The 22,624-nt window shown below is 41.6% G+C and overlaps 5 protein-coding genes and 2 non-coding genes across 9 annotated transcripts; 5 read left to right on the forward strand and 2 right to left on the reverse strand.

Moving 5' to 3' along the window:
• Window positions 1–105: 105 nt before the first annotated feature.
• Window positions 106–6,578, forward strand: tpgs2 (tubulin polyglutamylase complex subunit 2). 2 transcript variants are annotated; one of them, XM_078794837.1, is made up of 7 exons: window positions 106–426; window positions 535–614; window positions 693–780; window positions 2,062–2,202; window positions 2,282–2,395; window positions 2,475–2,638; window positions 2,794–6,578. In XM_078794837.1, the coding sequence occupies exons 1-7, from the start codon at window positions 348–350 to the stop codon at window positions 3,007–3,009; spliced, it is 882 nt and encodes a 293-aa protein (XP_078650963.1). In that variant the 5' UTR covers window positions 106–347; the 3' UTR covers window positions 3,010–6,578. The 2 variants fall into 2 exon arrangements, with proteins under 2 accessions (XP_078650963.1, XP_057926973.2); XM_058070990.2 differs by having other exon boundaries at window positions 109–426; window positions 2,791–6,578.
• On the reverse strand, window positions 1,925–7,439 carry aqp7 (aquaporin 7). 2 transcript variants are annotated; one of them, XM_058070969.2, is made up of 6 exons: window positions 7,114–7,439; window positions 5,615–5,741; window positions 5,405–5,542; window positions 5,208–5,326; window positions 4,198–4,415; window positions 1,925–4,120 (listed from the first exon to the last, which is right to left on the reverse strand). In XM_058070969.2, the coding sequence occupies exons 1-6, from the start codon at window positions 7,243–7,245 to the stop codon at window positions 3,928–3,930; spliced, it is 927 nt and encodes a 308-aa protein (XP_057926952.2). In that variant the 5' UTR covers window positions 7,246–7,439; the 3' UTR covers window positions 1,925–3,927. The 2 variants fall into 2 exon arrangements, with proteins under 2 accessions (XP_057926952.2, XP_057926943.2); XM_058070960.2 differs by having other exon boundaries at window positions 5,208–5,542.
• Window positions 7,440–8,380: 941 nt separating this feature from the next.
• LOC131128279 (retinol dehydrogenase 12) lies at window positions 8,381–13,802 on the forward strand. Its single transcript, XM_058070980.2, has 6 exons — window positions 8,381–8,916; window positions 10,663–10,902; window positions 11,663–11,752; window positions 11,913–12,101; window positions 12,184–12,293; window positions 13,453–13,802. The coding sequence occupies exons 1-6, from the start codon at window positions 8,760–8,762 to the stop codon at window positions 13,630–13,632; spliced, it is 966 nt and encodes a 321-aa protein (XP_057926963.2). The 5' UTR covers window positions 8,381–8,759; the 3' UTR covers window positions 13,633–13,802.
• Window positions 13,803–13,900: 98 nt separating this feature from the next.
• mlnl (motilin-like) lies at window positions 13,901–16,996 on the reverse strand. The gene is made up of 6 exons (XM_058071000.2): window positions 16,493–16,996; window positions 16,242–16,378; window positions 15,649–15,772; window positions 14,322–14,423; window positions 14,121–14,226; window positions 13,901–14,028 (listed from the first exon to the last, which is right to left on the reverse strand). The coding sequence occupies exons 3-6, from the start codon at window positions 15,766–15,768 to the stop codon at window positions 14,021–14,023; spliced, it is 336 nt and encodes a 111-aa protein (XP_057926983.2). The 5' UTR covers window positions 15,769–15,772; window positions 16,242–16,378; window positions 16,493–16,996; the 3' UTR covers window positions 13,901–14,020.
• Window positions 16,997–18,015: 1,019 nt separating this feature from the next.
• nop56 (NOP56 ribonucleoprotein homolog) lies at window positions 18,016–22,471 on the forward strand. Its single transcript, XM_058070893.2, has 12 exons — window positions 18,016–18,143; window positions 18,696–18,785; window positions 18,861–18,975; window positions 19,079–19,243; window positions 19,410–19,608; window positions 19,839–20,026; window positions 20,268–20,419; window positions 20,610–20,710; window positions 20,992–21,140; window positions 21,334–21,455; window positions 21,668–21,775; window positions 22,012–22,471. Exons 1-12 carry the CDS (start codon window positions 18,141–18,143, stop codon window positions 22,294–22,296), a joined length of 1,677 nt encoding a protein of 558 aa, XP_057926876.2. The 5' UTR covers window positions 18,016–18,140; the 3' UTR covers window positions 22,297–22,471.
• LOC131101796 (small nucleolar RNA SNORA26) lies at window positions 20,087–20,206 on the forward strand. The gene has a single exon (XR_009119310.2). It is a non-coding gene; the product is annotated as a small nucleolar RNA SNORA26 (small nucleolar RNA).
• LOC131101789 (small nucleolar RNA SNORD57) lies at window positions 21,506–21,572 on the forward strand. Its single transcript, XR_009119309.2, has one exon. It is a non-coding gene; the product is annotated as a small nucleolar RNA SNORD57 (small nucleolar RNA).
• Window positions 22,472–22,624: the final 153 nt, after the last annotated feature.

Consider the following 22,624-nt stretch of genomic DNA (forward strand, 5'->3'; position numbering starts at 1 on the left):
AAAGTCTTCAAAAAGACGACTTTCTATTGGCTCACACATGTCTTTGTTTCTCCTGAAGATACACAGTCGAAATGAATAGTGCAAATCGCTGTCTGTTGCGAAATGTAAAAAATAGTGAAAGGAATTTGAAATTATAATGGGTATACATTTTACAGTATATACAAAAGACATGACCAACTTAATGTTGAAGTCATGTCACTCCTGTAGATGGCGGTAGTATTGCGACGTCGTGGATGTTAGCTGCTGTAAAAGCTCACAGAAGAAGAACCGTTGCCGGTGTTATGGACCTTGGTGAATGATTCGGAGCGGGGTGCTGCATCGATGGTGCCTCTGATTTTATATTTAAAATGATGGACGGAACAAAAGACAGCGTAGCGTTCAAAAGTGTCGCTGAGAGACTAACACTCGGCATTACTCGAATCCTTGGTGAGTATTTTTGGTCTCTGCTTTAAAACCGTAAACATCCTTGAGCATCACTTCAGCTAGCTTGGAGGCATATTTTAAATAAATATATATTTGTGATTTTTTTGTCAGAGAACATGCCTGGTGTTGTTGATGTGCGTCTCGCAGAGAAAGAGCCTGCGGAGAAAAGGAGTCTGCTGTCGTGGGAACAGGTAAAGAAATACACAGTGAATGCAAATGTTTATAAATTGGTGTCACTTAGCTAACAAAGTATTTCTTTTCTCCCCCAGAAAAACAATTGTATTTTACCAGAGGACCTGCGAGATTTTTATCTGACAACAGATGGCTTTACACTAACTTGGAACGTCAAACTAGACAGTATGTGACCCGATTACAACAGTACAGTAGGGGTGTCACGTGATCTCGCGAGAACAGGGTCGCCGGGACCTATTAATTCATTCATTTTCTACCGCTTTTCCTCACGAGGGTCGCAGAGGTGCTGGAGTCTATCCCAGCTGTCTTCGGGCAAGAGGCGGGTACACCCTGGACTGGTCGCCAGCCAATCACAGGGCACATATAGACAAACAACCATTCACACTCACATTCATACCTATGGACAATTGGAGTCGCCAATTAACCTAGCATGTTTTTGGAAAGTGGGAGGAAACCGGAGCACCGGGAGAAAACCCACTCATGCACGGGGAGAACATGCAAACCGAGGGTGGGATTGAACCCTAGTCTCCGAGCTGTGAGATCTGCGTGCTAACCACTCGTCCACCGTGCCGCCCCGACCCAATCAGATGATAATATGGCAATATTGGAACCACACATTAAGTGTTTAAGGCACACGAGAACCTTGCAATCCAATTTCGACGTCAGCCAGCGACGTGTGGCTGCATTTTCCATCCTGGAATGTTCCGGGAATGAAAAATCAGAATCAGAATCCCCTTTATTGTCATTTTACATATAATAGAATGAAATTGCAGCAGCTCCATTTTCAGTGCAAGACAGTATGACGGTACAAAATATAGAAATTAGAAGAATAAATAAAGAATAATAGGAGCACCAGGGTTCGATTCCACCCTCGGCCATCTCTGTGTGGAGTTTGCATGTTCTCCCCGTGCATGCACAGGTTTTCTCCGGGTACTCCCACATTCCAAAAACATGCTAGGTTAATTGGCGACTCCAAATTGTCCATAGGTATGAATGTGAGTGTGAATGGTTGTTTGTCTATATGTGCCCTGTGATTGGCTGGCCACCAGTCCAGGGTGTACCCCGCCTCTCGCCCAAAGACAGCTGGGATAGGCTCCAGCACCACCCGCGACCCTCGTGAGGAAAAAGCGGTAGAAAATGAATGAATGAAATAAAGAATATTATTGTAATAATGAAGGGTCTACATTCTAGAGGACGATTGGTTGCCTGGATTACATTGTTACACCTTGTTGAAGGAGATGATGGCCAAGTTTGGCCAAAATGGCGATAAAGACGATAAAAATTTCAATACACATCTGCATTTGTTTTGTGACTCGGTTTAATAAAAATCATTATTTTTTCATTGTACTTTTCTTGAAATTAATGTTAAAATTTTGTAGTTAAAAAACCCCAAGGTTCCAATACAAATGGCTGTATAGTCCCGCATTGTTCAATTGTCTCTTGCAGATGAATGTGTCCCATTAGGATTGATGACAATTCACAGTGTTGGCAAGTTACGGCCTCTCGTCCAGCCAACATCACTTTTCTCTCTCCCAAATGCACCTTCTCTGGCTGACCTGGACTGGGAGGAGAGCAGCTCTGAATGCGGTAAAGTTCACCTCAATATTCATTAGGGGGAGAATTCAAACAATTATTGTATCAAGTATTAATCATTGTGTTTCATCAGTGTTAGCGAACGGTTCTCCTCCTCCACATTTTGATTCCCGGAGCTGCATCTTTGAGTTGGATTCCTGTGGCGGGAATGGCAAGGTGTGCTTGGTGTACAAAAACTCCACCCCAGGTGCTCCTGGATTTCTCTCATCAGCTGTAGATATTTGGGTACCCGCTTATAATACATTAATTTACATATTTGTTTGAAGGTGTGGTAGCACAGCAGAGTGAAATTTGGTTCCTGGACCGTGCTCTGTGCTGGCATTTCCTAACCGCGACCTTCGCCTCCTACTACCGCCTGATGATCACGCATCTGGGCTTGCCTGAGTGGCAGTATTCTTTTACACCTTATGGCCCCAGCCCTCACGCCAAGGTAATACAGTTTACATGAGTACAATATTGAGTACACATTTGTTTATTTTTTTGCCATGCAATGTTTGTAGATGAACTGATACAGCATTCACATTATAATAATAATATTAATAATAACATTATTAATAATAATAACAGATCTTCTCTCGACAGCAGTGGGCATCACTGTACCAGCCGCTGACTTTCAGAAATGATCTCAGCCTGAGTGACTCTGTCGGAGAATCCCACCTGAACAAGCTCGACCCCACTAAGGCATTTAAAACCAAAGCCAAGGTACCCACCCCGAAAAAGAAGCCATCGGCACCGTGCAGCCTAGCGAGCAATACTAAAAGCCAAAGCAGCGGAGCGAAACCCAGCGCAGTAAAGCGATGAAACTGGTTCTTTTGTGCACGCTAAACAATCAGCTGTTCTGTATCGTTGCAGTATTTAACCACGACATATTAGTAGTGAGAATCCACGCTCATGGCTTCTTTTTGCAGGCTCACGAGCAGCACCCATGGTAAAAACTATTTTTTTTGTACTGCATATGTAGTTGTATGACAAGGCTTGATTATGGTCATTGTAAATATTTAATTTTGGAACATATCATATAAATAATGACATAGAACGCAGTAATCTGGAGAAGATAACTGCATAAATAAGAACAGGAGAAATAGTTTACACTGAGGAGTGTGTTTTTAACCATTTGATTTGAACCATTTCAACTTAGAAAGGTGGAGCTGACACACTTTACACCCTAACAGTACAGGAAACAAGTGGATTTACAAGTGACTATATGTAAGTCCATCGAGAAAGTCAGCAAGATATGTTTCTCAAATAAATGGCTCAGCATGCTCGATCAGTTTAGGCTCAAGTATTTTCCCAAGTAGTTCCAACACCTAGGTCACATTTGCACATTTTTGCCAGTAGACTTCTGTTTTTATGAATGTATGGCACCTTATTCCTCAATATCATATGAATATACTACTGAAGCTTATGTAAGAGGTATTTTATGCTTGTGATATTCAGTGAGACCAGTTGAGTTTTTGCACCAGCATTAAAACACTGCAACCTCTGTTGGTGAAAACATCTGTTTCGGGAATCAGCTTGTTAGCCGAGCCGAACATCTCCCTCCTGTCTGTAAACAGGATGGTGAGAATTTGCATATAATAAGTAGCCCTTTCTATTTTAAGTGCTGCCGGTTGTAAATTGTTAGTGTAAGTTATTTGAGATGTTCTTTGTTTGACTATCACAGCAATTTTGGAATGTTTCAACTGTAGACGTGCGATTCACGTTCATATTTGAGGGGTCTCACACACATACGTCATTGTCGATGTTTTGTTTTTCCAGCGATGCAGTCTCCTCTTCTAACTTTTCAACACTAGTGCATGTTTCAAAGACTGGAGGGTGGTGGAGTTCCACCAAGAGTTTGTAAATCCCCGCACCCAGCACACCTCCAATTGTTGGGGCAACAATAGGCACCCACCACCAACCATTTCCTGACCTGTACACAGCATACAAAACACTAGTAAGCCATCAAAGAAATCTTTTTTTTGCATATTTGTTTCTTAGTGTCAATACCTGAACACATCAGGCCCCCAGCCTGCAATGGCAGTGAATAACCTCGGTCCGATGTCTCTAGTGGGGTTGATCGCGTATCCACTGTTGCTGCCCAGAGAAATGCCGATGAGTAGCACCAAGACACCCACGATGGCAGGCTCGCTGGATGCTGCTGCTGGTTTGTTTTTCTGGTCTGACAAAGCCATCAGACACAACAGCAGCATAGCTGTACCAAAAACCTGCCAATCAAATCAACTTTATTTGTATAGCACTTTTCCTGTAAAGACATGCAACAGGACAACACAAAGTGCTTTACAGAATTAAAAACAATTACCACAATTAAAAGGAAAAACAAAGAAACAAAAGAAAGCCCCTCCATACTAGACACACACACACACACACGCACACACACACCCACACACACACACAATAACACACTGTAGGGAGTCATGGCATGGCCACCTTTGGGGCCGTCCAAACTGGGAGAAGCCACAGGACCAGCACCCGGGTCCCCCGACTCCGACAGACAGACAGACCCCCACATTAAAGGGAGGAACCCCCAGCCGGCCGGGTCGAAGGAACCCAAGAATGGCACCCCCTCAGCAGACCCGACACAGCCCCCAGTGTGGAGGACCCCCCCTGAGGAAATACTGGAGTTAAAAGCATAAAATAGGACAAAAAAAAGATAAAAACATAAGAAAAGTTTAAAAATAATGAAAAGACAATGCGGGCGGCACGGTGGTCTAGTGGTTAGCGCGCAGACCTCACAGCTAGGAGACCAGGGTTCAATTCCACCCTCGGCCATCTCTGTGTGGAGTTTGCATGTTCTCCCCGTGCATGCGTGGGTTTTCTCCGGGTACTCCGGTTTCCTCCCACATTCCAAAAACATGCTAGGTTAATTGGCCACTCCAAATTGTCCATAAGTATGAATGTGAGTGTGAATGGTTGTTTGAAAATGAAAAGACAATACAATACAATACAACAGAGGCAATTGTGTTGAAGTTGTTTCATGGATCCATTATAATAGATACCTGGTCAATGAATCCACCCAGCAAGGAGAGGTATGGGGCGGGATAGGTGGCAAATATACCAGCAGTTGCTTTGACACCAGTTACAGTCAGGTTTCCTCCACAATAGTCATGTATTGCCTCTGCAAACATGCACATCAATAATACAATCAAACCAACTCGGCCAGTACTTAACTCTTCTTGCACATATGTGTCCATACCATAATATACAGCATAAACTGTCCCCGCAGCCAAAAACGACCCTAACAGCTGTGAAAAAACATACACAGGAAGCATCTTCCACACCAGGCGTCCATACGTACACATGGCGAAGGACACAGCTGCATTCATGTGAGCTCCTGATGGCGAAACAGACATGACAGCATTGACACATTTTGAGGATTCTTGGCTGATTCGGTTCTTAAAAGTACCTGAAACTTTTCCTCCGACGTGAATCCCCATTGCAACACCAAGCCCAAAGCCTAAGTTGATGCTGATGTAATGTCCGAATGCTCCTTGTCCGGTCACAACCTGCGCTACGGAACCCAGGCCAAAAACCTATAAACATAGAGGAGACATATTGTATTGTAGTTCACTGGTCACATGGGTAACGATCAAAACAAAAACAAAAAAAGTATTTGACAACCTATTGTGAATGAATCACCAAACTGTATAGCAATGGTCTCAAACTCAATTTACTTGGGGGCCACTGGAGGGTCTAGGGTCTGGGTGAGACTGGGCCGCATCAGTTTTTCCCCCCCAAAAAAACGCATTTATTAAAAACAGAAAAATATACAAACTTTTTCAGAGCTTTGGTTCTGATTTTCTACAATAAAAGCTCTGATAAAACATTCCACTGTTCTCAAATAACTTAATTTTTATTTTTCTGCACAAAATAAGATGAAAAATAAACAAATCAATAATAAAGAAAATCAATCAATCAGTAATAAATAAATAAATATAATAATAATAATAAAACAGCAAATAATAAAAACTTAAGAAACCACATATAGTTGGTGGGTAGACAAATTATTTTTTTCAGATTAAAATGAACAAAGCATTATTAGAGCCCTGTAGACATGACAAAACACGACTATAGTCACATTTATACTCTTTTTATTTACAACATATTGCGCAACTGCAGGGTCTTGAGACACATGCTAACTCGCAAACTAGACAGCTAGCGACCTAAACGGTAGCCTCCAAGTTATTTCCTTTAAACTTAAAAAGCCAAAAACTTACCACTTCCACACGGATAGGGAGGATAACTATAAACACTTTAACCTTTAACATGAACATTAATCAAACGTAATAATTTATTCTGGGTACATGATACCATACAGCATCCATATCAAACTTACGCGGGCCGCACTAACATTAAACTTTCATATCAAGGCGGGGGCCTCAATCTAGTGTCTAGTTTGAGACCCCTGCTGTATAGGATTCCAACAGAAAACGGAAGCGTCTGAACTTTAAACTCTGCAGCCAAATCAGACTAACAGACTGTGAAAGCAGTGGAAAAAAGGCTGACACTGAGCTATTCATTTGGGCCACAGGAAATATGCGGTTCTTCCTGTGGAGGTCATGCACCGTGAAGTTAAAAAGTAAAACATCAGCCGAGAGGAATGCTTAAAAATACACTGTACTGTATTTCACTGGCCTTGCTTATGCTTTATGTATCTCCTCGTTCTAAATTTAGGATCAATTGTGACACAAACAAACATGTGACCGTGGCAGCCATCTCCACGTGGCTTGCAGCCTGACCCTTCCTACTGCCACCACAACCAATGTGTCTTTGAGGCAAAGGGTGTTATGTCTCGATCACAAGGTTAACATTGTTACTCATTAATGCACCCGCCTGACTGTATATAAACAATGTCCATTTTGACACCATCTTACCACCACAAATGTGGAATAAATGATTTCTTACCATCATAACATACGTGCAAAGGCATTCGGCAAGTCCAACTCGAACCAATTCATTCCTTAATCGAACGGATCGAGTTACAAGAGTCCCTTGTCGTTGCGAGACGCCTTGATCTGACTGTGAAAAGTCCTTCATTTCCTGTCTTTGTAGATTGACAGACTCTGTCAGTGTCACTTGGCCTTGCAAGTACTATTTATATAATGACTATAATTAAAAACTAAAATCTACAGAGATCTTGAGCTGTGCTGTCCCACATAGTCCGCAAACAGAAATGGTCTTTCCAACAGACCCTTATGTCCTCTCATCTGCTTTCACTCCTCCCATGTGCCCCCCCTCCTCTCTATCATGCATTCCACTTGGGATTTGTCCACATTTTATAGCTGTGACACAACCCCACTCCCACTGAATATATTAAAGGCAGCACACACAGGCAGTTACATCCTCCAATAGCGTTGCTTCTCTTAAAAAGAGTATTTGACCAATGAGGAAATGAAGCATGTTTTCTGGGCATAACATGGAAAATAAATCAATAGTTCATTCGTTCATTCATTTTCTACCGCTTTTTCCTCACGAGGGTCGCGGGGGTGCTGGAGCCTATCCCAGCTGTCTTCAGGCGAGAGGCGGGGTACACCCTGGACTGGTCGCCAGCCAATCACAGAGCACATATAGACAAACAACCATTCACACTCACATTCATACCTATGGACAATTTGGAGTGGCCAATTAACCTAGCATGTTTTTGGAGAACACTTTTTTTGAGAACATGCAAACTCCACACAGAGATGGCCGAGGGTGGAATTGAACCCTGGTCTCCTAGCTGTGAGTTTTGCACGCTAACCACTCGACCACCGTGCCGCCGCCACAACAAATTATAGTCAAAAACCATAAATTCAATCATTATTGCATATGGAACAAATATGCAAATCTGCCTCATTCAATGCATTAACATCCAATCAGGTTTAAGAACAGGCAACAAGGATGTGGCTTAGATTTCTGCTTTCTGTTTTTGGAATGTGACCCAAGTTCAATTCCACCCTCGGCCAATCTCTGTGTGGAGTTTGCATGTTCTCCCCGTGCATGCGTGGGTCATCATTTCATATTGAAAAATAAATAAAGTAGTAGTAGTGGTAAGTCCACGTGTCTACCATAGAGAGCATGCTTTTTAATATCTCAAATAGAACCATATGTTCCAAAAAACACCCCAAACTATACTGATTAAAGACACATGGAAGTCCAAAAATATCACATCTTCCTGGAAAGCCCAGGATGTCCTCTCCAAATCACCACCAGTTCTATGCATATTGTGTTTTGCATTGAAATATGTCATGGAATAATTAATTTCAGAAGTATATGTGTAGTGAATGTATGCAAATAATCTAAATTAGTGTGTTTAGTGCCTTTGCACACACACAACTATCTTGTTGCAGACAAAGCAGTTGGATCTTGGACTACTCTTAAGAAGACCGACGCTTCCGCTATCAGGAGTTTTTTCACATAGCTCTGATAAATCAGCACCCCTGCCTGCAATGTTCCATGAGATAAGAGCACTCTGGCACCGCCCACTCAACTCCGGCCACTCCCACTTGTAAGAGTAGGTTTAAATCACCAATTGTCAGGAGTCATGTGTCATCTCTCACCTTGGTAGCACCATGGATTGGTTTGATGTGATCTATAGCCCACTGTGGCTGGTGTCCACGGCGCTGCTGGGTCTGGTGGTACGCCTCCAGCGGAGAGGATGCTGGCACCCACGCTCATGTCCCACGCAGCTTAAAGGGAAGACGGCGATAGTGACTGGAGCCAATTCAGGTCAGATATTTTCATGCTTTTTGTGTGTATGAAGTGCTACAGCAAACTTATCAATCCTCATCAATGGATTATTAATTTTAGTATTTGTCACAAGGTGTTTGAATATTTACACAACACTTGTGTCACCGGTGCATCTAAAATATGCAGACCAGGTATGTCTTTCTTTATATCAGATTAACCGTTTTCATACTTTAAGACAAGGGGTGTCAAACTCATACCATGGAGGGCCAAGACACTGCAGGTTTTATTTTATTATACATTTTTATGATTAACACTCCTTTGGTTTACATCACCTGCAGGAGAAACGTTGGAAAGAATACCTGCAGTGCTCCGGCACTCTGTAAATACTTGTACTTTAAGATAACAGTCTTTAAAGCCCCATTTCAGGTTTTACTGCTTTTCACCAACAGGAGTTGAGTTCATTGACAAATTGTTTCGGCGGGCCAAATGTGGCCTGCAGGACACTAGTTTGAGGCCCCCGCTTTGATATGAAAGTTTAATGTTAGTGCGGCTCGCGCAAGTTTGATACGGATGCTGTATGGTATCATGTACCCAGAAAAAATTATTACGTTTGATTAATGTTCATGTTAAAGGTTAAATAACTGTTAATAGTTATCCTCCCTATCCGTGTGGAAGTGGTACGTTTTTTGGCTATTTAAGTTTAAAGGAAATAACTTGAAGGCTACCGTTTAGGTCGCTAGCTCTCTAGTTTGCGAGTTAGCAAGTCACGAGTCAAGACCCTGCAGTTGCACAATATGTTGTAAATAAAAAGAGTATAAATGTGACTATAGTCGTGTTTTGTCATGTCTACAGGGCTCTAATAATGCTTTGTTCATTTTAATCTGAAAAAAATAATTTGTCTACCCACCAACTATATCTGGTTTCTTAAGTTTTTATTATTTGCCGTTTTATTATTATTATTATTATTATTATATTTATTTATTTATTACTCATTGGTTTTCTTTACTCTTGATTTGTTTATTTATTTTTCATCTTATTTTGTGTAGAAAAATAAAAAGCAAGATATTTGAGAACAGTGGAATGTTTCTTGTAGAAAATTGGAAGTTTTTTTTTATTTTTTTGTTTTTAATAAATGCATTTTTTTGTTTTTTTTTTTGGAAAACCTGATGCGGCCCAGTCTCACCCAGACCCGAGCTCCAGTGGCCCCCAAGTAAATTGAGTTTGAGACCCCTGGTGTAGGGTATAGCAGAAGCAAAAGCATTGAAGACAGTTTTTTATTTATTTTTTTCTGTTTTTAATAAATATGTTTGTTTTTTTTAAACCTGATGCGGCCCAGCCTCACCCAGGCCTTATCTCCAGTGGCCCCCGGGTAAATTGAGTTTGAGACCCATGCTTTAGGGGCTGGAGTAGGGGCCAAAAAAAGTATTCGGAACCACTTGACTAGTTCAACTAAAAACAACAAGTCGTCCTCCAAAGCAACATCTGTTTTCTTTGTTTTGTTTTTTTTTAACAATGAATTGTGTTTATAAAGCTGTCCCACATCTGGTACTGTGGAAAAAGGAAATGATGGTCATTGTGGAAGAATGTTGAAATAGTGTTGTGCTTCTGTTTATGTGTAATGGATCGTTTGACAAGGGGAATTTACATGAAGTTTAATCCCATTCAGAAGCCTTCATATGGTAGCAGTTTGTGTGTAAAGACAACTCCAGACTTTTGCATTAACTATATAAAGCTCAAACCTCTCTAATTTGAAGCACTATATTACTGTTAACTCCTCTCTGCTAGGTATCGGAAAGTTCATTGCCATGGACTTTGCTCGCCGTGGGGCCCGAGTCCTCCTGGCCTGTCGAAGTGTGTCCCGGGGTTCAGCAGCGGCGAAAGAAATTCACGCCAAAACGGGAAACTATGATGTCCATGTGCGTCAGGTGGACCTTTCATCTCTGGACTCTGTCAGGGATTTTGCTGAAAAGATTAAGAAAGAGGAGAAAGCTCTTCATATCCTTGTCAACAATGCTGCAGTATCAGGTGACACACTGCAATATAATATAGTCACATTTTAGGTAAAAAGGTAAAAATAACCTTAAAATGTGGTTGTACACCCTGGTTTTGGTTTTCAATATAAATTATTGCCACAAATATGTCCCGGTGTGGCTGCACGGTGGTCAAGTGTTTCACGCACAGGCCTCACAGCACGAAGATCCGAGTTCAATTCACCCCCCGTGCATGCGTGGGTTTTTTCTGGGTACTCCGATTTCCTCCCACATTCCAAAAACATGCTAGGTTAATTGGCGACTCCAAATTGTCCATAGGTATGAATGTGAGTGTGAATGGTTGTTTGTCTATATGTGCCCTGTGATTGGCTGGTGACCAGTCCAGAGTGTACCCCGCCTCTCGCCCGAAGACAGCTGGGATAGGCTCCAGCACCCCCCGCTACCCTTGTGAGGATAAGCGGTAGAAAATGAATGAATGAATGTACACTGTCTCTGTTAACATACCGCCAAAAAGTGCACCTAACAAAATTGTTGCGTGCTCAAAAAAAACCACACTCTGTTAATTGGCTTGTGGCATTGTAGAAGACCCCAGAATGCAGTGAGCAGGACCCAAAATGTTTATTTTTTAATCATAATTACTGAGCAGTACAATGACATAGTAGTGGTTCTTTTAGAGTTGGGACACTACAGACAGATTCCAACCAGGGAATGTTTTATCGACGATGTTTATTATTTTTTTGTGTTTTTATTCCTGTGCTTCTGTTAGTCATCATTTCATCACTGTGCTCCATTAGGTCTACCTCGTCAGATTACCAAGGATGGATTCGATGCTTCTTTTGCAACCAATCATTTGGGTCCATTCCTCCTCACCTGCTTACTGACTGGTACGCTTGTAATACAATGTTAGAATCGTAAGTAATGCTGTATAAATATTGAAAAAAATATTTATTTGTTCTTTCTTGTTTTCTTGTGTTTGTTAATGATGTTGATGGCAAGCCAAGTATTCACGCTCTGTGTGGGGGGGGGGCCTTTTGACTCTTACAGACCTGATGAAGACATCAGCTCCAGCTCGCATTGTCACCGTCAGCTCTATGAATCATAAAAATGGTCAAGTGGATTTCTCTCATTTTCATGGGGAGAATTTAACTTACTATATGGATCGTGTTTACAACCACACCAAGCTGCACAACATCATCTGCACTAATGAGTTCGCTCGAAGGCTTCAGGGAACAGGTCACCTAAAATTTAATGTGATTATATATGATTATTACCATTATTGCTCATTTTTGCTTGCATGTGTAATATATTTATGTAGGTGTCAGCGCCAACTCGGTGCACCCTGGTATTGTCATGACGGGAATGATGAGGCACTACGCGCTTTGGATTCGTTGGATCTTCAACCTCATTGGCCTGTTCTTTTTCAAGGTGAGTGTGCTGTTCAATTCATCTATCGAGTCCCCGTGGAGTAATTTTGAAGACTTTGGAGTGGACTTGACAATATCAACAAAAACGGCGGACAAGCACGCAGACCCGAGTTCAATTCCACCCTCGGCTATCTCTGTGTGGAGTTTGCATGTTCTCCTCGTGCATGCGTGGGTTTTCTCCGGGTACTCCGGTTTCCTCCCACATTCCAAAAACAGTGTGAATGGTTGTTTGTCTATATGTGCCCTGTGATTGGCTGGCCACCAGTCCAGGGTGTAGAAAAACCTTCAACTTGACTTGGACTTGACAATCAATGACCCAGTACCTAGGACTTTAGTCTGACGACCTGAAAATACTTGAGATTTGGCTACTCCAAATTCAATTTATTTGTTTATTTTTATCGCAGACATTTATTTTTGTATCATTTTCTGCATTTAAAACTATAAAAATTGATGTGTATGGAACAGATTCATTAGATTTACATTACTTTCCATGGGAAATTTTTATTTGGTTAGAGTTTGTTTTGGTTTAAGTCAGACTTTCTGGTACGGATTAATGACACTAACCAAGGCACCACTGTATTTATTTGTATTTTTTAAATAAATCTATGACCCACTCTCAGGCTGCATGGTAGTCGAGTGGTTAGCGCGTAGACCTCACAGCTAGGAGAACCAAGTTCAATTCCACCCTTGGCTATCTCTGTGTGGAGTTTACATGTTCTCCCCGTGCATGTGTGGGTTTTCTCCGGGTACTCCGGTTTCCTCCCACATTCCAAAAACATGCTAGGTTAATTGGCGACTCCAAATTGTCCATAGGTATGAATGAGAGTGTGAATGGTTGTTTGTCTATATGTGCCCTGTGATTGGCTGCAAGTCTGTTGAGTAAAATGTGCCTCATTCAAAGTATTCAACTAACATAGTCGTTATTATGTAATTTCCTGCAAGACAACATATTTTCTTTTTGAATCAGCCTCATTGTTTGCATGTCTTAAAATAAATGCACGGACTAAATCCTAAATGCTCGCACTTTCAGTCTTGTACTGGTCTTAAAAAAATGCATTGATTGTATTTGTCAAATGTAACAGTGCTTATTACTTGTAAGGTTTTTATTCTGAGGTGTGTCTGTACTTTTTAGCTGACCATACTCTCCCCCATCTTTTTAGTCTGCGGAGGAAGGGGCAGTGAGCCCCATCTACTGTGCAGTATCAGAGGAAGTAGAAGGGATAACTGGGAAGTATTTCGACAGCGACTGCTCCCTGATCCTCCCCGCCCCCTTAGCACGAGACACAGCCCTCGCTGTCAAGGACTTTGAGATCTGCCAACGATTGACTTCCAAACTGTGAAAAAAAAAAAACTCTGATAACAGAAAGGGGGTCAAATTCCATGTTTTTCTTTTTCTGTTGAAGTACTTAAACATACACTGCCATTTGTGTAAGGAGATCAAACACCAGCTTTATTTTATATTCTTTTGTTTACTTTTTGCTGGATTTTTATTAACTTTTCTGATATGAGAGTAAGTGTACTCTTTTGGTGTTTTTTGTGAATTTGTCATAAAAAATACATCCCATGAGGGCATTGAGTGAAAGGTGGCGTACCATGTATCTTTAAGGAAAGTACAATAGAGGTTCCGTTAATGTATACAACTTCCCTTTATTGAGTAATTTAGTGAAACACAAGAAAATATATAAGCAATTAGTCCTTTTTGAAGGAATCAGACAGTCTTCCGGCACATTACTTGGCTGCGGAGACAAAAATTATGAAAAAACAGAATTTATGTTAGCCATCTTTGGATCATTTAACCATCTGTCACTCAAGGTTTTACTTCGAGTACCTTTCTGTCGCTCCTCCACTATTTCATGGATGAGCTCCTCAAGCACAGGAGCCACATGGTCCAGCTGTTTGGGTGAAAGACGCACTGTGATGTCCACTGTTTTATCCTACACGCACACACAAACACACACACAGAAAATGAACATCTTGGCAAAGATGTGTACAAATATTTGGGGGGGTGTTGGTTCTTGTGTGTACACACAGGATTGCCACCACGCTCGGCTTGAGGAAGCTGCTCGACGGTAACGTCTTCAAACTGGCCATCCTCTGACCGAGGCTCCATGTCTTTTCTACCCTCTCGCTCCTGCAGAGCAAACATCCGAGAACAGAGAACATACACACAAACTCATAATGAAGCATTTTGTTACAAAGGGTGTATATGACAACAGTAGATTCTCCAGTAACTGGAAGAGAATGTACTTTTTGGTACCACGACAAAAGGTACCCTTATACTTTAACTATAGTATGTTAAGCTGTTCATAATAAAGTATTTAATTTCCTTAAGTTAATTAATGCTTACTTTAAAATCATATAAAAGGGTACACTTATGATAGTGCCCACTTTTTTATGTTTTATTAAAAAAATATATGTTTAAAAAATATAAAAATACATCCCATGAGAGCATTGAGTGAAAGGTGGGGTACCATTTATCTTAAAGGAAAGTACAATCACTCCACTACACATGGTTCTACCATATCTAACTTATTGTGTGGAAATATGGGGTAATAAGTAATCTTCACTTGCTAAATGTACTGCAAAAAAGGTCAGTAAGGATAATTCATAATGCTGCCGACCGAGAACGTACTAACTCCTTATTTCTAAAATCACAAATACTTAAACTTGCTAATATAGTTCATCTTCAAACAGCTAAAATAATGCATAAGGCTAAAAATAACCAATTACCTAAAAATGTCATCCAATACTTCTCTACAAGAGAGGAGAAATATGATCTCAGGGAAGAACTACATTTGAAACACTTATATGCTAGGACTACGTTAAAAAGCCACAGCATTTCAGTATGTGGAATCAAACTATGGAATGGATTGAGTAAGGTAATCAAACAATGCACAACGATGAGCCAATTCAAGAAACAATACAAGCAGTTGATGTTTGCTAAATACAAAGATGAAGAGTCTTGAACCAGTCATGATGTGCTATATATATCACTATATTGACACTCACTATGGTAACCATTATGTTATTGGATGGTCATATCACCTATCACAAAAAAACAACAACCTGTATTATGGAAAGCAGGAAGTGAACAAATGTACCAGTTACTGATTGTAAAAGTACCAGATGGAGGGGTAGGATTTAATAAGCTTTGCTTCTTCCTACTCCTTTTGGACATGTGGAACTGGGAACTGATTATGGGATGCATTCAATTGTAATCTGATGCATGTTCAAATGAAAACAAAACCATTACGATTTCCATATTATCATATTTGTCAATTAGACTCTATAAATACCGGAAAGGAGACTCAGCCCTTCTTCCTGTCTTACTGTCCTATCCAGTTCAAGCATCTTACCTTCATCAGCATCATCTCCTTTGGGCTGAAGAAGGTGATGTGACCTTGTGTCCTCTCAGCCAGCATCGCCACAAGGCACACCAGCACCACACAACCAGCTGCTGCTCCACGCATGCTCATTCTCCTATAAAAATGGATACTGATTACTGTCTTTTGGTTTATATGAGAGGCATTTATAAATAAATCAAATTTTTAAAAAATTTTAAAAATTATGAAGAAAAGCGGTAGAAAATGAATGAAAATAAAAAATAATTTATAAATAAATAAAATTAATTATTTTATTTTTATGATATATTCATTGCATCATTCAAAACTGGGCATAATTATCTTTTTGAAGGCAGAATCTGCCTCATATAATATTATATTATATATATTACTCGGAATTTGACCTAATGAAACAACAATTAAAATATGTCAGACTTATTCTCTGTTATTATTCAAGCAGATGCTGACAAAGACAGGATGGAAGGAACAATTCACAAGACTGCTCCACACACAACAAAGCTCCTGTAGCAACACATACAATAGAAATGCACATCTGCTCACAAGAAAGAAAAGAAAGAGACAAAAGATGCCAAATGTTGCATGCTCACGTGTTGTTTCAGCTTTTTCCCAGTGGTGTGCTTTAAGAAGAGCGGCGCTTCTCTAGTCTGAGCATCAGTTCTCCCAGCCAGCCTTTATATCAAGCGAATCCCTCAGCTTTTCACTCTCCTATCTCACATCCAGGCTCCTAGAAACGCAGATATTAACACTACATATGTTTTGACCTTCATATGTTGACAAGGTGATAGGAGCATCTTGATGAACTCAAATAGTGACAAACAATATTTTTTTATTTACATACCGCACTTCATCTGTGTGCAGTGTGTGTCGTTGTGTCGTACCCACAAGGGATTTCCGTCCTTAGAGGTCAGCCATAAATTCCCTGCTGTTAAGAATGAGCCAACACAATGTGACATTTATGACGTGCGCACCAACTCGCATGCATGTGCTCCTAAGAAACCCTGCAACGTTAAATAACTTTAATGATGCTTTTCCCCATATCTAGCACTTGACTCTATTCCTGCATGGTGGTGAAATGTTACAGCAGAACACTCTTCAGAAGTGGGCTATTAAACATTAGGCTGCTGTTGATTCAAATAGAAGTCATGTGGAGAGCTAAATATAACATCAACGTGACGTAGGAGCTCTAATTGTATTTTTCCAGCACCTCAGATAAATCTGTTTTATGTGTTTGTCAATCACTTTACAGAAATCCATAATAATAATAACGTATAGGATATTTATTGCACTGTATATATTTGACGCACATTGATAATAAAAAATAACAAATAAATACAGAGTAATTTTAATATCATAGAGCTGATCATACTGGGTTCAAACATCAAACAGAGTGACATACTTGCTCACGGTGCAACAAAACTAAAACACATCCACAGCAAGTTAACGCATCACATAAAGCAACTACTATGATAAGCAACAGCTAAGCGCTAAACATAACATGTAGCTTAAAGCTCATTTCCAAATGCCCGCAAGGCATGCTGGGTAGTCCAGCTGCAACTATACGAACTATGAGCAAGAAAGCAAAGGTATGTTAACTCATTCTTTTTTGCCTCTCCGACGACCTCCTCAACAAATTAAGGGAAAATACGACAAACATGGCAAAATGTTGCTTCGAAAGAGTAGTACAAGCTACCCAGCATGCCTTGCGGCCGGAAAATATGTGTGTTTTTTGGCATGGTATTGGTTTGTATGCCTACTTGTGGTCGCTTGTTGTGCTGTTTGAATCACTTTTTTGTACATGCTATCAATATTAATATAAAGAAATAAAATATGACTAACAAATACATAACAGCCACATCTAAGCCCTTACCTTTACCTGTAGGTGGCTTCTTGAATGTACGACTCTGCGGTAAGCTAACCATGAATACATCCCAAAAAGAAAACTCAAAGAAGTCCAAATATCGCTTTCGCTTTACAAATGTGAACCTACAGTCCTGAGTAGGAATCAATGTAGACATTTCCAGTCACGTTTGTACGGCACCAGTACGGTTTGTTTGGTGTCAGCTTTAAGATGTGTTACTTTAAAATTAAAATTAGTTATGCTAACTTTTTGAAACTGGTCTATATCTGTATTGGCTATGAAGTACTGTGTATCTATATGTTAAGTAAATCCTAACACATGTGTTTTTATTATTTACGCATATTAAATTCAATTAATCGAATTAACTGAATTACAATAACCCAAATGTCAGTGTTTTGTTGGTAATAAAAAAAAAGAACGACGACCGTCTTGTTGTTGTTCTGCTTAATGTCCAGAAGAGAGCGATGCAGGAAGAGCGGCGTCTTTGCTGAATCTCGCGTGGTTTTGTTCGTGGTCTCGCGGGATTTTGGCTGGTTGCATTGAGTTGAAGAGGACTTCATCCGTCTTTTTTCCTGAGAAGCAGCAAGGGTGCACACGCTGGTTGTGTGCCGGTGCAGAGTCAGCAATCATGGTAAGAAATAGACTTTTACGTACCTAGCTACAAAGTTATTTCAACTTATAACGAAAGTACATTGAACAATACATATATATTGATATATAAATACGGCGTTTCGTATGTACTTTATAGTCGCGGTACAGGCCTTAGCTGGAGAGCTACGTACTTAGCCACCCATGTGGCTAGCATTAGCGGTTCGTGAAACTGCGTCACGTCTGTGGAAAACGAACATTTAGTACCAACGGCAGAAAATTTACAAGTTTGCAAGTTTTAATAATATACACAAAGTCGATGTTCTCCTACAAGAATGTGCAAAGGCCGCTTTAATGTTGCACGAACACCACAAGTTAGCTTATTGCTAGTCCGCACTCGTGGTTGTTAGCACGTGGGTTCGTAAAGGACACGTGGTACAGTTAAGTTTATACGTGTATGAAATTTAAATAGCCTTGAGCGTGTGTTTTTAATATTTTTCTTACATTTCACTTGGCGTATAATTTGTTTTTAACGTTTTTTAATCTGTTTTGCTTATACTCCGCTTTTGTGTTAATAAATTGTGCATTTCCATAGGTGCTTCTGCATGTGTTGTACGAGCACGCATCTGGATATGCTTTGTTTGCTGTTAAAGAGGTGGAGGAGATCGGCATGCTACTACCTCAGGTGGGTCTTATTTTACAATAAAGTTCACATTTTGTGTCTGATATGGAAAGCTTATTTGTGTGTTTTGGATTTCAGGTCGAGAGTAGTGTGCTGAGTCTTGGAAAGTTCAATAGTATTGTGAGCCTGGTTGCCTTTTTCCCCTTCAAGTCGGCACAGGGTGCCCTGGAGAACATAAATGCCATTTCTGAAGGTAAGGTGTCTTTGTAGTTCTTATACTGCCTTTATAATTGGATGGGGTTATAATTTCCAATGATAAATGACACTATTGACATTGTTTTGGTATCTTGTTTTAGGTGTAGTACATGCGGACCTGAAGTTGTTCCTTGAGACAAACCTTCCTCACTCCAGCAAAAAGAAAGCTGTGCTGGGTGTCGGCGATGCCAAAATTGGAGCTGCCCTACAAGAAGAATTCGGTTTTTCCATCCAGACCAGCGGCGTTGTGGCTGAAATAATTAGAGGTAACGACTTGTGCTGTGCGCTATGCCTTAATGGCTGTTATGATGTGATTATATGACCTGACACTCCATGGAGGTTCATACTGAAAATCTGAGCAGCCGACAAGTCACATGATCACCTGTATCACCACTTGACTACATCCGACTTTTACTTTTACTCCTGTGTCAGGTATACGCCTGCACTTTCACATGCTGGTGAAGGGGCTAACTTCTCAAGCGGCATCCAAAGCCCAACTGGGTCTGGGCCACAGCTACTCCAGAGCAAAGGTCAAATTCAATGTCAACAGGGCAGACAACATGATCATCCAGTCTATTGCGTTGCTGGATCAGCTCGACAAGGACATCAACACTTTTTCCATGCGTGTTCGGTACGTTTGCTATATTGGCATCCACGCCTCCTCATGCTTACCACAGGCCGTGCCTTTAAAGTGTATAGTCTGTATAGAAACGGGAGGTACATAAATGTCACCCAGCCTCTCTGTTCCATCAGCTGCTGTTTGGTGGAGCGTCAAAGCTGGGTGAGACATTCTCGCCAATTTGTGTAAGGACAGCAAAGATATGTGTCGGTGTTCCTAATAGATCTGTCTTGTATCTTCAGCGAATGGTATGGCTACCATTTCCCCGAGCTGGTTAAAATCGTGCCCGACAACTCCATGTACTGCCGTCTGGCTCAGCTCATCGGTAACAGGAAGGAGCTGACGGATGAGAGCGTAGAGAGCCTGGAGGAAGTGGTCATGGACAACGCCAAGGCCCAGGCGATCCTAGAGGCATCCCGCTCTTCCATGGGTTTGTTTGATTTTGCATTTAATTCCCAGGACTGTCACATGACTAAACCACGCCCCTTCTTTGCCCACCTTAGACCGACAATTGTCTCTGGTGTTTAACACAGAGGGGTAGAGAATCTCTCTCATAAACCTGTAGTACAGGCTCACATCCTTACTGCGGATCCTGTCGGGAGAAACACTGCTTCACGTTGTAATGATTTTATACCCAAGCGATGCAAGGTGTTAATGAGTCGTTTCTGCAGGAATGGACATTTCGCCCATTGACCTGATCAATATCGAGAGGTTCTCTAACCGCGTGGTGTCTCTGGCCGCATATCGACTGGAACTGCAGGAGTATCTGCGCTCCAAGATGGGTCAGGTGGCTCCAAACTTGGCCGCTTTGATTGGAGATGTGGTGAGCCCCTGGGGTCTGTCCCCTGTTTTTTTATCCCAGGACCGATGATGTTTTGCCATAATCTGTCAATCCCCTGACTCTCTGTGATGAGAAACATTTCGGTGCTGATGGTCCGACTTGTCATATAAAATGATTTTTTTTCATGACAAAACATTTGTAGTGGATTACATTCTTTGAACTATTCTTCTAGGTGGGTGCACGTCTGATCTCCCATGCCGGCAGCTTAACCAACCTGGCAAAGTACCCCGCTTCTACCGTCCAAATCCTGGGAGCGGAAAAGGCCCTGTTCAGGTACTGGGGCGACCCCTCCCTGCCGGGGAGAGCTGTGTTTGCAGTGATGGCAGGGCTGGGTCGGAGCAGAGCAGGGTGATCAGAGTCTTGTCTGGAGTGATCCCTCTCCCCCCCGTTGCACCCCCCAATGTCTGAGCAAATCACATGCGGCACCGAGGTAGAGAAGAACAGCATTTTAATGTCAATCTCTGGATGCAGGCAGATCGTTATTGACTGTTACATGTTGATGTGTAGTATTCATTGTTCTGCATGAATGTGAAAGCAGCTGTAATCTCGCACAGAGCACTAAAGACTCGCGGCAACACGCCCAAATACGGCTTGATCTTCCACTCGACCTTCATCGGCCGCGCCGCCGCCAAGAACAAGGGCCGCATCTCCAGATATCTGGCTAACAAGTGTACCATCGCCTCGCGCATCGACTGCTTTTCTGGTGAGGATCCAAAGCGTTACGGTGTCCCTTACGACACGTGGGCTTTGCTGTGATGCTCAACATTTTTCGTCAACAGCATTCAATCCCCGGGTTGATGTTGATAAATGACTTCCTGAGCACAAGTCACTAATCTGACGGATGTTGTACACGCATTGGAATTCTGGGATTTTTATTGATTGTTTTACTCCTCCAGAGTTGCCGTCCAGCGTTTTTGGTGACAAACTGCGCGAACAAGTGGAAGAGCGCCTGTCATTCTACGAGACAGGCGAATTACCACGCAAGAATGTTGACGTCATGAAAGAGGCTGTGAAGGAGGTGAGCGAACACACACACACACAACGAACGGTAGCCCCGATGCAGTCTGCTGCTAATGATGACATGTTTGTTCCTGATGCTAACTGAGGGTAAAATCTGATTTAATGAGCCTGATGCAGCATTCAGCACGGCGCTAAAGAGACAAGCCAATGGTTTTTTTTTTTTTTTTTTTACTCCTACTGCAATCAAACCCTCTTTGCCCTTCCCAAAAGGCTTCTGATGTCGCCGTTGAGATGAAGCGTAAGCTCGACAAACAGGAGAAGAAACGCAAGAAGCGTGAAAAGAAGCTGCAAGAGCTCCAGGCAAACGGCGACGCCGAGGTAAAAACTCAAACATTAAAATGAATCTGCATGTTTTAGATTTGGGGTCTGACCCCTCACCCGTGGTCCCATCTCAGTGTACGACATGCTACATCAGTTCAACTCCGAACCATTGACCTGCTCCTAACCATGGGCATGGTCACTGAAGCGAGTTGTACAATTTTAGCATTGCAGTGATGAAAGTCTATTCAGTTCTCAATTCAAACTGCTAAATTGACCTTGTATCCATTTTCAAGGTGAACGGAGATGCCGAGACGCCTGTAGGGAAAAAGAAAAAGAAACGTGCCGCCGAGGAGCTGGAACCCGAGGAAACTCCTGCTGCAGAAAATGGAGGCGGCGACGCTTCTGCCGCGAAGAAAAAGAAGCGAAAGGCGGTTGCGGCGGAGGAGGCCGAGGTGGAGGAAGCCGAAGTTTCAGTCAAGAAAAAGCGAAAGGCGCAAGCAGCTGAGGTCAAGCCAGAAGATATCCCAGTGACTCCAGTGTCTGAGAAAAAAAAGCGAAAGAAGAAAAATGTGGAGTGAAGAATGGGTCGGAGACTGTTATTTTTGTGTACAGTTTTTTTTTCATTTATTAAATTTGACTGATTTTATGTTACCTGGCAGCAGGTGAGACTAGAGATATTTTACCTGTGCCTTCAAATGACCTGAATGTTGTAATTATGTAAATAAATTCTCAGTCACTATTTAGTCAAGTAAATTGTTTTTTTGTCTCATTGGGTTATAGTTGTGCATCGATGTTAACTGGAATGATTACTTTCATTTATAGCTCAACCTCAACAGAAAGCCACACTGATGGGGCGTTCATGTGCACCCAAAAAGCTGGTTTAGTCTTAAATCCTGTTTTAAAAAT

Source organism: Doryrhamphus excisus, linkage group LG11, assembly GCF_037039965.1.
Source record: "Doryrhamphus excisus strain RoL-2023G ecotype Guam linkage group LG11, RoL_Dexc_Guam_v1.1, whole genome shotgun sequence".
Classification (NCBI taxonomy): Eukaryota; Metazoa; Chordata; class Actinopteri; order Syngnathiformes; family Syngnathidae; genus Doryrhamphus; species Doryrhamphus excisus.

Coding starts and splice junctions, on each gene's coding strand:
- aqp7 (XM_058070960.2), bottom strand. CDS start 7,245: ATGAAGGACTTTTCACAGTCAGATCAAGGCGTCTCGCAACGACAAGGG. Junction 5,543..5,614: donor CGTCGGAGGAAAAGTTTCAG/GTACTTTTAAGA, acceptor TTTCGCCATCAG/GAGCTCACATGAATGCAGCT. Junction 4,121..4,197: donor TGGGGGCCTGATGTGTTCAG/GTATTGACACTA, acceptor TGCTGTGTACAG/GTCAGGAAATGGTTGGTGGT.
- mlnl (XM_058071000.2), bottom strand. CDS start 15,768: ATGAGCATGCGTGGAGCAGCAGCTGGTTGTGTGGTGCTGGTGTGCCTT. Junction 14,424..15,648: donor AGGAGATGATGCTGATGAAG/GTAAGATGCTTG, acceptor TTTGCTCTGCAG/GAGCGAGAGGGTAGAAAAGA. Junction 14,227..14,321: donor CCGAGCGTGGTGGCAATCCT/GTGTGTACACAC, acceptor GTGTGCGTGTAG/GATAAAACAGTGGACATCAC.
- tpgs2 (XM_058070990.2), top strand. CDS start 348: ATGATGGACGGAACAAAAGACAGCGTAGCGTTCAAAAGTGTCGCTGAG. Junction 427..534: donor CGGCATTACTCGAATCCTTG/GTGAGTATTTTT, acceptor TTTTTTTGTCAG/AGAACATGCCTGGTGTTGTT. Junction 2,639..2,790: donor GCCCCAGCCCTCACGCCAAG/GTAATACAGTTT, acceptor TTCTCTCGACAG/CAGTGGGCATCACTGTACCA.
- nop56 (XM_058070893.2), top strand. Junction 21,141..21,333: donor GCGCATCGACTGCTTTTCTG/GTGAGGATCCAA, acceptor TTACTCCTCCAG/AGTTGCCGTCCAGCGTTTTT. Junction 21,776..22,011: donor AGGCAAACGGCGACGCCGAG/GTAAAAACTCAA, acceptor TCCATTTTCAAG/GTGAACGGAGATGCCGAGAC.
- LOC131128279 (XM_058070980.2), top strand. CDS start 8,760: ATGGATTGGTTTGATGTGATCTATAGCCCACTGTGGCTGGTGTCCACG. Junction 11,753..11,912: donor CCTCACCTGCTTACTGACTG/GTACGCTTGTAA, acceptor TGACTCTTACAG/ACCTGATGAAGACATCAGCT. Junction 12,294..13,452: donor TTGGCCTGTTCTTTTTCAAG/GTGAGTGTGCTG, acceptor CCATCTTTTTAG/TCTGCGGAGGAAGGGGCAGT.